This window comes from Peromyscus leucopus, chromosome 3 (genome assembly GCF_004664715.2).
Source record: "Peromyscus leucopus breed LL Stock chromosome 3, UCI_PerLeu_2.1, whole genome shotgun sequence".
Classification (NCBI taxonomy): Eukaryota; Metazoa; Chordata; class Mammalia; order Rodentia; family Cricetidae; genus Peromyscus; species Peromyscus leucopus.
Genome location: NC_051065.1, coordinates 146,205,438 through 146,218,187, shown reverse-complemented (window position 1 = coordinate 146,218,187; position 12,750 = coordinate 146,205,438). Strand labels below are relative to the sequence as shown.

The window sequence follows — 12,750 nt, the reverse complement described above, 5'->3', positions numbered from 1 at the left end:
GTAAGAGAAGAGTGGCATATTTCCAGGCAATCATTTTCTTTTCTTCTTCTTTTTGGTTTTTCGAAACAGGGTTTCTCTGTGTAGCTTTGGTCCTTTCCTGGAACTCACTTGGTAGCCCAGGCTGGCCTCGAACTCACAGAGATCCGCCTGCCTCTGCTTCCCTAGTGCTGGGATTAAAGGTGTGCGCCACCACTGCCCGGCTTCTTTTTATTAAATAAAAATTAAATATTATTGCTAGGTGGTGGTGGCACATACCTTTATTCCTTTAGTGCCTTTAAGCACTCAGGAGGTAGATCTCTGTGAATCTAAGGCCAGCCTGGTCTACAGAGGGAGTTCCAGATCTCCCCCCCCCCATATATATATACATAATATATCTCATATATATATATATGATGGGCATGGTGTGCACACCTTTAATCCTAGTACTCAGGGGGCAGAGACAGGTAGATCTCTGTGAATTCAAGGCCAGCTGGTTTACATAATGAGTTCCAGGACAGCCAGGGCTATGTAGCGAGATCCTTTCTCTCAAAACCCCAAAAAAGCAACAACAATAAAAAGATTACTTTTTTGTGTGTGACTGTTTTGCCTACATGTAAGTATGTCTACCATGTGTGCCTAGGTTACCATGTGTGCCTAGGTACTGGAGTTACAGAGGGTTGTGAGTTACCATGTGGGTGCTGGGAATTGAACTCAAGTCTTCTGTAAAAGCAACCGGGTCTCATTACATATCCTTGGCTGGTCTAGAACTATGTAGACCAGGTTGGACTCAAATTAGAGGTGGACCTGTCTTTAACTAAATGCTAGGATTAAATGCTTGTGCCTTCTGTCTGGCCCCATTTTCTTGTGTTTCTGGAACAATCACTTGATTCTTTTTAAAGTGTGCATGTGCTTGCAACTGTGTCTACACACTTGTGCGCCATGGCACAGATGTAGGAGTCACAGGAAATCTTTTTTTTTGGTTTTTCAAGACGGGGTTTCTCCATGTAGTTTTGGTGCCTGTCCTGGATCTTGCTCTGTAGACCAGGGTGGCCTTGAACTCACAGAGTCCGCCTGGCTCTGCCTCCTGAGTGCTGGGATTAAAGGTGTGCGCCACCACCGCCCGGCTACAGGAAATCTTACAGGAATTGGTTCTCTCCATCTACCATGTGAAATCCTGGGATTGAACACAGGTTATCAAGGCATCTTTACCTGCTAAGCCATCTCACTGGCCCCACGGGTTTGTTTTTTATGATTTTATTTTGTGTGTGGGTATTTTGCCTGCATGTGTATCTATGTACTATAGGCTTATAGTACCTGCTGAGGCCAGAAGAAGGCATTGGATCCCCTGGAACTGGAATTACAGCTGGTTGTAAGTTGCCATGTGGATACTGGGAATGAATCCAGGTCCTCTGGAAGAAAAGCCAGTGCTCTTAACTGCTGCGCCATCTCTCTTCAGTACCCCAGCTTATTCTTGTGCACCTGTTTTCTCAGGAGTTCTTTTGAGTCTTGGTCAGTTGATAGGGAGGAGCGAAGCTTTTGAAGAAGGAATTGGACTATATCTAAGAGATTTTTCTGACCTTCCCCTTAGAGTCTTTGTTCTTTCTGATTAAAAAGGGACATTTTCTCTAACCTTGTTATATCCTGAGGCTGAAAGAAGGATCAGATTAGTATTGTTTTTAAATTTATTTTATTTTTTTTTGATTTTTTGAGACAGGGTTTCTCTGTGTAGCTTTGCGCCTTTCCTGGATCTTGCTCTGTAGACCAGGCTGGCCTTGAACTCACAAAGATCCACCTGGCTCTGCCTCCCGAGTGCTGGGATTAAAGGCATGTGCCACCACCGCCCAGCTTTAAATTTATTATATGCATGTTTGTGTGCCTACTTGTCTGTGTATCATGTATGTACAGGTGCCTGAAATGGTGCCTGGAGTTATGAGCTACCTGATAGGAACTGAACCTAGGTCTTCTGTGAGCAGAGAACGCTCTTTATCTCCAACCCCAAGGATCAGATTTGTTAAAGCTCAAATACATAAGACTCGTCTGTCTCAGTAATACAACTACACCTTCCCCCAACCTTTAAATTTTATTTAGGGTTTTTTTTTTTTTTTTTTTTTTTTTTTTTTGAGACAAGGTCTCTCTGTGTAGTCCTGGTTATTTAAAATATTTTAGACTTAAAAATTGTAAAAAATACAGAGTTGGCCTGCTGCTCTTAATAATAGCAACTTACAGTGCTTGAGGCATATGCATGTGTCTCAGCACGTGGTATGTCAGTGGGGCTGCAAAGAGCACTGGCTGTTCTAGAGGACCTGGGTCTGACTCCCCAGCACCCACATGGCAGCTTCTAACTCTAACTCCAGTTCCATGGGATCCAACATCCTTTTATGGCTTCTCTAGGCCGTGCACATATGCTCTGCACAGACATATATGAAGGCAAAACAGGTGCGCACACAAAATGAAGATTAAAAAATATTTAAAAAGAGCCGAGTGGTGGTGGCACATGCCTTTAATCCTAGCACTCTGGTGGCAGAGGCAGGTAGATTTCTGAATTCGAGGCCAGCCTGGTCTACAGAGTGAGTTCCAGGACAGCCAGGGCTACACAGAGAAACTCTGTCTCAAATAAAATAAAAATAAAAACAATTCAAGAATATCATTACTACAGGAGACCCTGTCTGTAAGTGGGGGAAAAGGGCCAGTGAGATGACTAGCAGGCGAAGGTACTTGACACATAATTGTAATCTCAACACTGGGGAAGCCGGGATATGTAGAGACAGGAAGTTCAGTTATCCTTGGCTAGCCAGAGTTTAAGACCAGTCTGATCTACTTGAGACCCTGTTTCAAAAAACAAACAAACAAACAAACAAAATCCAAAAAACTCAACAAAATAAAATCTAACATGGTACAGTTGCCAACAGTAGGAAATTAACATTGAGTCATATTGTCAGGTGAACTGTAGATCCTGAGTGTCGCCGTTTTTCTCTGATGTTCTTTTTCTGTTTGAGGGTGGAATCCCCAGTGCACAATTAGATCCAAGGGTAGATCCTACTCTTTACACTATAGTTAGATAGGAAGCTGCTGCTGCTCCTTCTCCTTCTTTTAAACTTTTATGTGCATTGGTGTGAAGGTGTCAGATCCCCTGGAACTGAAATTATAGACAGTTGTGAATTGCCATGTGGGTGCTGGGAATTGAACCCATATTCTCTGTATTCTCTGGAAGAGCAGTCAGTGCTCTTACCCGCTGAGCCATCTCTCCAGCCCCACAGGAAGCTTCTTAACTGACATTTCACCCCACCCCACCCCACTCCTTCCTTCATGGTATTGATACCTGGAATTTCTGGTCAGTTATTTCATATAGAGTCTTTTTTGGAAAATGTATAAGAATGTCACATGTGATATTGTGTGTGATGTTTGCATTTATCCTTTCTGGTGATTATTAGTCACTTGGTTGAGGTGGTGTCTGCTAAAATTCTCCATTGTAAAGTTACTTTTCTCATTGAAATTCATACATCTCTTGAGGCAGATACTTGAGATTATGCTAATGTTGTTTGTAAACTTTGATGCTTTGATGCTGATTTCGGGATCCTTTATGATAATTGTTTCCTGTTTTTATAAGCGGTTTCTTTTTTTTTTTCCTTTTATTTTATTTTACAATACCATTCAGTTCTACATATCAGCCACGGGTTCCCCTATTCTCCCCCCTCCCACCCCCTCCCCTTACCCCCAGCCTACCCTCCATTCCCACCTCCTCCAGGACAAGTCCTCCCCCGAGGACTGCGATCAACCTGGTAGACTCAGTCTATTCAGGTCCAGTCCCTTCCTCCCAGACTAAGCCAAGTGTCCTGCAGAAGCTCCAGGTTTCAAACAGCCAACTCATGCAACGAGCACAGGACTTGGTCCCACTGCCTAGTTGCCTCCCAAACTGATCAAGCCAATCAACTGTCTCACCTATTCAGAGGGCCTGATCCAGCTGGGGGCCCCTCAGCCTTTGGTTCATAGTTCATGTGTTTCCATTCATTTGGCTATTTTTTTTTCCAATAATTGAGTAAAATCGAAATTTATTATAAGCCACAGTCGTCCTAGGGACCTCCATGCTGTATATATAGCCTCCATGGTTCTATGGGTTGTGGTCTGATTGTTCTTTATTTTATATCTAGAATCCACTTATGAGTGAGTACATACCATGACTGTCTTTCTGGGTTTGGGTTACCTCATCAGGATGATTTTTTCTAGTTCCATCCATTTGCCTGCAAATTTCATGCTTTCATTGTTTTTCTCTGCTGAGTAGTACTCCATTGTGTATATGTACCACATTTTCTTCATCCATTCTTCCGTTGACGGGCATCTAGGTTGTTTCCAGGTTCTGGCTATTACAAGCAGTGTTATAAGCTGTTTCTTACCTTCCTTCTCTACGTATTTATTGGAATTCAGTAGAGAACTCATGATGTTTTCTGTTTCTTAGCACCGGGTGCTCAGCAGTTCTGCTTCTTACTTTCCACTCGAGCTGGGGGCCTTGGGATCAATTTGGCCACTGCTGACACAGTTATCATATATGACTCTGACTGGAACCCCCATAATGACATTCAGGTGAGTAGAGTAGCAGCTTTAGGGGCCCCCAGCAGTCCCACTCTGCAGGAGGGCTCTGTGGTTTGAAATTGAAGTATGAGTGGAACAACAGACTTCTCTCTCTCTTTTTTTGAAGGTCATTATCTTATAAGCCTGGGAATTGGGGTTAGTTGTAGACCTATTTTGGGTAGTGTGATAAGAGGTTGGTGTCTGGAGGGAGAGCTGCAAAGGAGATTTTATGGGAAGACTAGCTTCAGCTTCTGTCTAGTATGACTGTTTTCTGTGAAAGTCAGTAGGACATAAGATTGCCGGTTTTGCTTGATCAACTCCAGGCCTTTAGTAGAGCCCACCGAATTGGGCAGAATAAGAAGGTGATGATCTACCGGTTTGTGACCCGTGCGTCCGTGGAGGAGCGCATCACCCAGGTGGCCAAGAAGAAGATGATGTTGACGCACTTGGTGGTGCGGCCTGGGCTGGGCTCCAAGACCGGCTCCATGTCCAAACAGGAGCTCGATGACATCCTTAAATTCGGCACTGAGGAACTCTTCAAGGATGAAGCCACAGACGGGGGTGAGCTAATCAGAAACCTAAAGTTGGGGTGGAACCTGGCTCCTCAGAGGGTTCCATGGAAAAACTGCTTTTTCCTCCCTTTTTCCCCCCTTCGTTGTTGTTGGAGACAGGGTTTCTCTGTTAACAGCCCTGGCTGTCCTGACTACTCACTTTGTAGACCAAGCTGGCCTTGAACTCAGATCTTCCTGCCTCTGCCTCCCAAATGCTGAGATTAAAGGCATGTGCCGCCGCCGCCGCCGCCGCCGCCGCCGCCGCCGCCGCCACCACCACCACCACCCCATCCCCCCAGCTGGGAACTGCTTTTTCTACTGCAGCTGAACTGACTGGGGGTTGTGGGTTCCTGGTTCTTGACAGGCGGAGACAACAAAGAGGGAGAAGACAGCAGTGTCATCCATTATGATGACAAGGCCATTGAACGACTGCTGGATCGCAACCAGGATGAGACCGAAGACACAGAGTTGCAGGGCATGAATGAGTACTTGAGCTCATTCAAAGTGGCCCAGTATGTGGTACGGGAAGAAGAAATGGGGGTGAGTATGAGTCCAAGGCAATGCTGTTCTTGGTGATTGGTCTGAAAATTGGAATTGAGATCATGATGATATTTGAAACAACAGGAAAACATCTTTTTGCCTTGCAAAGAAAGAATGTAACATGCTCAGTTTCCATTCTCATCTTTGCCTTGACTGTCAGGAGCTGCACAGCCAGGTTTCACATAACCAGCATAAACTCTCCTAGAGTCTTATATTATATATCCTATTAATTCTTCATATACATTTTTGAATGCTACCTTAGAAAAAGCAGATGGAAAGCCGGGCAGTGGTGGTGTACACCTTTAATCCCAGCACTTGGGAGGCAGAGGCAGGTGGATCTTTTTGTGAGTTCGAGGCCAGCCTGAGCTACCAAGTGAGTTCCAGGAAAGGCGCAAAGCTACACAGAGAAACCCTGTCTCGGAAAAAAACCAAAAAAAGAAAAGAAAAGAAAAAGCAGATGGATACATACTTTAATAACTAGCTGTTTTTTTTCAAAGGTGAGAATTCTTTCCTTTTTGCTTTTCCTCCTTTGATCTTTTACACTAAGAAGCAAAAACTACCAAAAGAGAATGTGTGAGGTTTTTATAATATATTTCTTCCCTTAAGTAATTTAAAAACATCGCTTTCTTTGCTGGTTCCCTTTAAACCACTTGACGAAGGGTTGGGTTGGCATGGATTTTTGATGTCTTCACCATGCTTTCTCATCAGAATGATGTTGCTCTTGCTGTCTTCTGATAGCATAGCCTTTTTCCCCCTTCTTTTTTAAATGAAGTCTTGTTATTCAGCATAGTTCTCAAACTTTTGATCCTCCTGCACCAACATCCCAGTTGCTATGATTACAGGCCTGGGTGTTATTTTACCTGAAGCCTAGACTGGCTTTCAACTCTATGTACCTTAAGCTGATTTTGAATTCCTGATCTCCTGCATCTGCCTCTCAGGTACTGGCATTACAGGCATGTGCCACCTACCATTCCTGGCCACCATATCATGTCTGACTATCTGGCAGAATTTTTATTACTTTTTTTTTTTTTTTTATTTCTGAGACAGGGTCTCAGGTATCCCAGACTGGCCTTGATCTTACTGTGTATCTGAGAATAACCTGACTCCATCTTCCAAGTGTTGTGCTGACACCATGGGCCACCAGGCCTGGTTTACGTGGGAATGGAGACTGAACCCAAAGCTCCTTGCATGCTGGGCTAGCATTCTGTCCAGCTGACTCATATCCTTACCCTTGTCTAGCAGATCTTGATTAATGGGATTTTGTGGTTTTTTAGTGATTTGCATAGGGCTATAAGATCAGTTCTGCCTGATAGGTTAGTTTTTTTTGCTGTTTTTTTTTATTTTTATTTTTTTTCTCCCGTTTTTTGTGATAGGGTTTCTCTGTGTAACAGCCCTGGCCATCCTGTGTTGCATGAATCCTAGAACTCCCTTTGTAGACCAGGCTGGCCTCAAATTCACGGAGATTTGCCTGCCTCTGCCTCCCAAGTGCTGGGATTAAAGTGTGCACCACCACCACCTAGTTTAGGTTAGGTTTTTGAAGGGTCCTAAATCAAACACTAACGGGGATTTTTCTTTCCTCATTTATTATTATTATTATTATTTAATTCATTTTTTCTGGGCGGTGGTGGACTGCCCTTTAATCCCAGCACTCGGGAGGCAGAGTCAGGTGGATCTCTGTGAGTTTGAGGCCAGTCTGTTTGTTCTACAGAGCAAGATCCAGGGCAGGCACCAAAACTACACAGAGAAACCCTGTCTCAAAAAACAAACAAACAAACAAAAACAAAAAAACCAAAAAAAAAAAAGGAAAAAAAATTTTTTTTGAGACAGGGTTTCTGTGTGTATCCCTGGTTGTCCTGGAACTCACTCTGTAGCCCAGGCTGGCTTTGAACTCACAGAGATCCGCCTGTCTCTGCCTCCCGAGTGCTGGGATTAAAGGCGTGTGCCACCACTGCCTAGTTTACTATTGCAATTTTTTGGAGACAGGCTCTCCCTATGGATCCCAGCCTGGTCTTGAACTCCTGGTCTTCCTACTTTAACCTCCCAAGTGTAAGATTATACATCTGAACCACAATGTCTGTCTGCTTCTGGGTTTTAAGACAGGGTCTCATATATCTCAGGCTGTTCTGGGAGTCACTGTGTAGTCGAGGATGACCTTGAGTTTCTGATCCTCCTGCCTCTACCTTCAGAGTGCTGGAATGACAGACCTGAGCCACATGTGTAACTGCCACAGCCGATATGTGGTGCTGGGGATTGAACCGAGCTTTGTGCACACGGAGAAGTACACTGCGCTTTTTTATTGGCTTGTTCTTAGGGGATGTTGCTTCGAGTCAATTTTATGTGTAACTGGTGGGGAAACTTTATATAGATCAGCAGTAAATTCAACCAAAAACTGCTTTTTTTTTTTTTTTTTTTTTTTTTTTTTTTTTTTTTTTTTTGTAGGAGATCGTATTCCTTACAGTAGCAGAGAGTATTCTGTAGAAGCAATTGCCTGTCACAGCACATGTTAGGGCTGATCTACGATAGTGCCTATGCAAGTATATGTGGTCTTCTCTGATTAGTGCCTTAGTGCCTGTTATTTCTTTCTTTTTTTTTTTTTTAAGATTTATTTTTTTATTATGTATACAGTGTTCTTGCCTGAATGTTTGCCTGCAGGCCAGAAGAAGGCACCAGATCTCATTACAGATGGGTGTGAGCCACCATGTGGTTGCTGGGAATTGAACTCAGGACCTCTGGAAGAACAGCCAGTGCTCTTAACCGCTGAGCCATCTTTCCAGCCCCATGCCTGTTATTTCTTTTTACTTTCTTTTTTTTTTTTTTGAAAGGGTCTCACTATGTAGCTCTGGCCTGGAACTCACAGATATCTGCCTGCCTGTGCAGGCAGTGATGGGTTAAAGGCATCTACCACCACACCTGGGTATTTATTTCTTTTTAGACCTTTTAATCAGAAGGTGGAGTCGCTGGGGATGGAACCCAGGGCTAAGCAGTTAATCTGCTACTGAGTTACATTCATTCATACTGAAAGAATTTTTTTTAGTTTTCTTTTAAAATTTTTATTATGTATATTCATTGTGCAAAGTCCTGTGTACTTTAAAAATATCTTTGGGGACAGGGTCTTTTTATTTTTGTTGAGACAGGGTAGGCTGTCCTAGAACTCACACTGTAGACCAGGCGGACCTCAAATTCATAAAGATCTGCCTACCTCTGCCTCCTGAGTGCTGGGATTAAAGGTGTGCACCACCACCACTGCCTGCCTGGGACAGGGTCTTATGTATTCCAAGATAGAATTTAGGCAGCTAAGGATGACACTGATCTTCTGACCCTTTTCCCTCTGCCGCCCAGGTGCTGGGATTACAGGCATCTGTCATCACATCTGGTGTATGTGGTGCTGAGAATTGAATCTAAGAACTGGTGCATGCTATGGAAGCACTTTACCAACCAAGCCGTATCCCCAGCCCCTCTATAAATTGCCCATGCTGGCCTGGAACTTTTAGTTCTCTTGTCTCAGCTTTTGTATTGGCTAAGAAAAAAGAGCTAAGGCTTATAACTATGCACAAAACTTAATTTTAACAGCCAGGTCACACTGTAACCTGCTCTCGCCTGGAAATCAGTTCCAGGCTGACCTCAGGTGTGTGATGATCATTTTAGAAAAAGCTGAGCCCACCATGGTGGTGCATGCTGTTAATCCTAGCATTCAAGAGGTAAGACAAACAGTTCAAGGCCATCCTGGTCTACATAGTGAGTTCCAGGCCTCTTGGGTCTACGAAGTGAGACCTTATCTCAAAAAAACAGATTGGGAGGAAAATGATAAGCTTGTTTTGTCTTACATATTTTAGGAGCTTTGGTGTCGATAGTTAGGTCCTGTGCTTATGGACAACAGGACTATCCTAACAGGGCCTATGTACTGAGGAAACTGCTCAGAGGGCAGTGAAGGAGCAGAGAGAACAGACTGCTGTCTAGTATCTCTGTTCAGTACCTGTTTCCAGTGATCTGACTTCTTCTTCCCAGGTCTGTGCCATGGAGGCTCCACCACTCTCCATTCGCATACAAGCCATACAGCAACATGGTTCAAAATCCAAAAGAAAAAAAAAAATCTCTCCTCCACCCTGTCCTGCCTAGTTCTCTTCTGGGAGCAGTTGTTTTCACTTTGACTCGAGAGCACAGTGCGTGCGTGAGTGCGTGCGTGCGTGCGTGCGTGCGTGCGTGCGTGCGTGCGTGTTACATACATACGCATACATAATATGTACATATGGGTATGTGTGTAACTGTCTTACCCAGGGTGACCGTGAACTTAACAGTGATCCTCCATCTGTGATCCTTCATCTTTCTGAGTGCTTAGATTACAGGTGTGCACCACCATGCTTGGGGAGGGGGTCTGTCTTTCTGCTGGGGAGTTATATAACAAATAGTGATTTGAGGGAGTGATTTAGCAGTTAAGAGCGCTGGCTGTTCTTCAGAGTTTGATTCTTTATACATACATCAGCTTACAAACATCTGTAGCTCCAGTTCCAGAGGTTCCGATGCTGACTTCTAGTCTCCTTGGGTTCCAGGCTCACACAGACTTACATGCAGATAAAACATATACATAAAATTAAAAATACTAAAATTTAATTTTAGTATTTACATACTCCAGTTTTAGTATTTACATATTTACATACTCCAGTTTTAGTGTAATACTAAAACTGGAGAGATGGCTCAGCAGTTAAGAGCACTGACTGCTTTTCCAGCAGACCCAGGTTCAATTCCCAGCACCTACATGGCAGCTCACAGCTATTTACATCTCCAGTTCCAGGGGACCTGACACCCATGGCAGAACACCAATGCATGAAAAAAAAATACTAAAATGAAAATTTCTTTTTGTCAACTTTTTTTTTTTTTGGTTTTTTTGAGACAGGGTTTCTCCATGTAGTTTTGGTGCCTGTCCTGGATCTCTCTCTGTAGACCAGGCTGGTCTCAAACTCAACAGAGATGCGACTGTCTCTGTCTCCCAAGTGCTGGGATTAAAGGCGTGTGCCACCACCACCTGGCTAAAATAAAATTTTTTAAAGGTAGTTATAACTTTTGGGTATTTGAGTTTCATAGTCTAGATTTTGTTTTCTTTCATTAGAGATGACCAGCCTATTCTGTAATTTAGTTGTGTAGTCGTTTAGTTTGTTTCTTTTGACATTTATTTGAGTGTGTGTGTGCGCATGCTCGTGTGCATGTGTGTAGGACAGAAGACAGGTTGCAGGAAGTTGGTTCTCTCTGATGTGGGTCCCGGGGCCAGCTCTGACATTTAGGTTATTTGTACTTAGGCTATGAAGAACTTGGGTTTTGCTTCTTCTCCTTTTTTTTTGGAGACATAGTCTCACATATTCCAAGCCGGCCTTGACTTCACTGTAGTTAAAGTTGTTCTTAAACTTCTGATTCTTTTGGCTGTACTTCTCAAGGGCTAATATTATAGGCACATGCTGCCGTGCATGGTTTATGCATTCCGGGGGGTCAAACCCACAGCCTTGTGTATGCTGAGTAAGCACTCAGCCCAGTATTTGTATGTAATCAGTATTTCTGAAGTGTCCAAAGGGAAAAGAATCTGTACTTGGGTATTAAGACTTGGAGATCCAAACTGGGCAGTGGTGGCACAAGCCTTAATCAGCACTCAGGAGACAGAGATAGATAGATGACTTTTCATGAGTTCAAGGCCAGCCGGGACTACACAGAGAAACCCTGCTCAAAAAAACAAAATAAAAACTCAAAAACCTGGAGAGCTATTGAAAATATTTGAGTGTGTTTCTGTATGTATGTATGTATGCATGTGGGGAAGGTGTGTGTGTGTGTGTGTGTGTGTGTGTGTGTGTGTGTGTGTGTGTTTTAATTTCTCAAGCAGTTGATAATTTTTTCTGAGGTTAATTAAGATGAGAATGTTTTCTGGCCTGCTGCTGTCTTGAAGATCTCTTGCAGTGTTTAGGAAGCCCTCCATCCTTCCGGCTAAGGGGCTAAGCTTCCTCTTTGTTCTGCTTCTGGGTGTTGCCAGTAGGAAGGGACAGAAGCTGCACAGTGTCTCATTCTGTCTCGTCATAATACTTTTCCTTCTCACATTTTTCTTCAATCAGGCTGACTGCTAATCTACACATAACCTTTTGAGGAGCCATGTCCTGTCTCTTAAATTTCTTCCAAGTTTTTAGGTTCAAGCAGGCACACCGAGTGTTTACAAGTCCAGCCGTGCAAAGGAGCTAGAAGAATGGGAACTGTGAGGACCAGGGGTAGCTGGTGGTGCTGACTTCAGCACCCCTGAGTCCTGGCCCTCCCTCTGTCCCAGGAGGAAGAGGAGGTAGAACGGGAAATCATAAAACAGGAAGAAAGTGTGGATCCTGACTACTGGGAGAAATTGCTGCGGCACCATTATGAGCAGCAGCAAGAAGATCTAGCCCGAAATCTGGGCAAAGGAAAAAGAATCCGTAAACAGGTCAACTACAATGATGGCTCCCAGGAGGACCGAGGTGTGTGTGGCCGGCCCCGCCCCCCACCCACGGGCCGTTCCACTAGAGCAGTGGGCCCCGCTCATCTGCCCTCTCTCCCTCCAGATTGGCAGGACGACCAGTCCGACAACCAGTCCGATTACTCAGTGGCCTCAGAGGAAGGTGATGAAGACTTCGATGAACGATCAGAAGGTGAGTGTGCCGCCATCTTGCCGCTTCTGTGGCTGCTCAGTTGTTGACTGTCTATCAGTGTCGCTCACTCGCTGTCTCTTCTTCTTCCAGCTCCCCGCAGGCCCAGTCGCAAGGGCCTGCGGAATGATAAAGATAAGCCATTACCTCCTCTGCTGGCCCGAGTTGGTGGAAATATTGAAGTAAGTACTGTATGGTCCTATAGTGGGGTGAAGGGGTGAGAGAAAGTCACCCAGTGGGTCTTCGGTGGGAGGAGACCTGCTTCTTCTTACGGTGCTTCTTTGTCCTTAGGTACTTGGTTTTAATGCTCGTCAGAGAAAAGCATTTCTTAATGCAATTATGCGATATGGCATGCCACCTCAGGATGCTTTTACCACTCAGTGGCTTGTGAGAGATCTTCGAGGCAAGTCAGAGAAAGAATTTAAGTAAGTTGAGGGCAGGCATTCCAGTTGGAGCCAGGGCCTGGCCCA

The 12,750-nt window shown here is 44.2% G+C and overlaps 1 protein-coding gene across 1 annotated transcript in view; it reads left to right on the top strand.

Moving 5' to 3' along the window:
- Positions 1 to 12,750, top strand: part of Chd4 (chromodomain helicase DNA binding protein 4) — a 37,444-nt gene that overhangs the window by 15,136 nt on the left and 9,558 nt on the right. Inside the window, 7 exon segments of the mRNA XM_028892376.2 lie at positions 4,433 to 4,557; positions 4,869 to 5,106; positions 5,461 to 5,636; positions 11,932 to 12,112; positions 12,197 to 12,283; positions 12,374 to 12,462; positions 12,572 to 12,705. Of these exon segments, the coding sequence (XP_028748209.1) occupies positions 4,433 to 4,557; positions 4,869 to 5,106; positions 5,461 to 5,636; positions 11,932 to 12,112; positions 12,197 to 12,283; positions 12,374 to 12,462; positions 12,572 to 12,705 (1,030 nt within the window).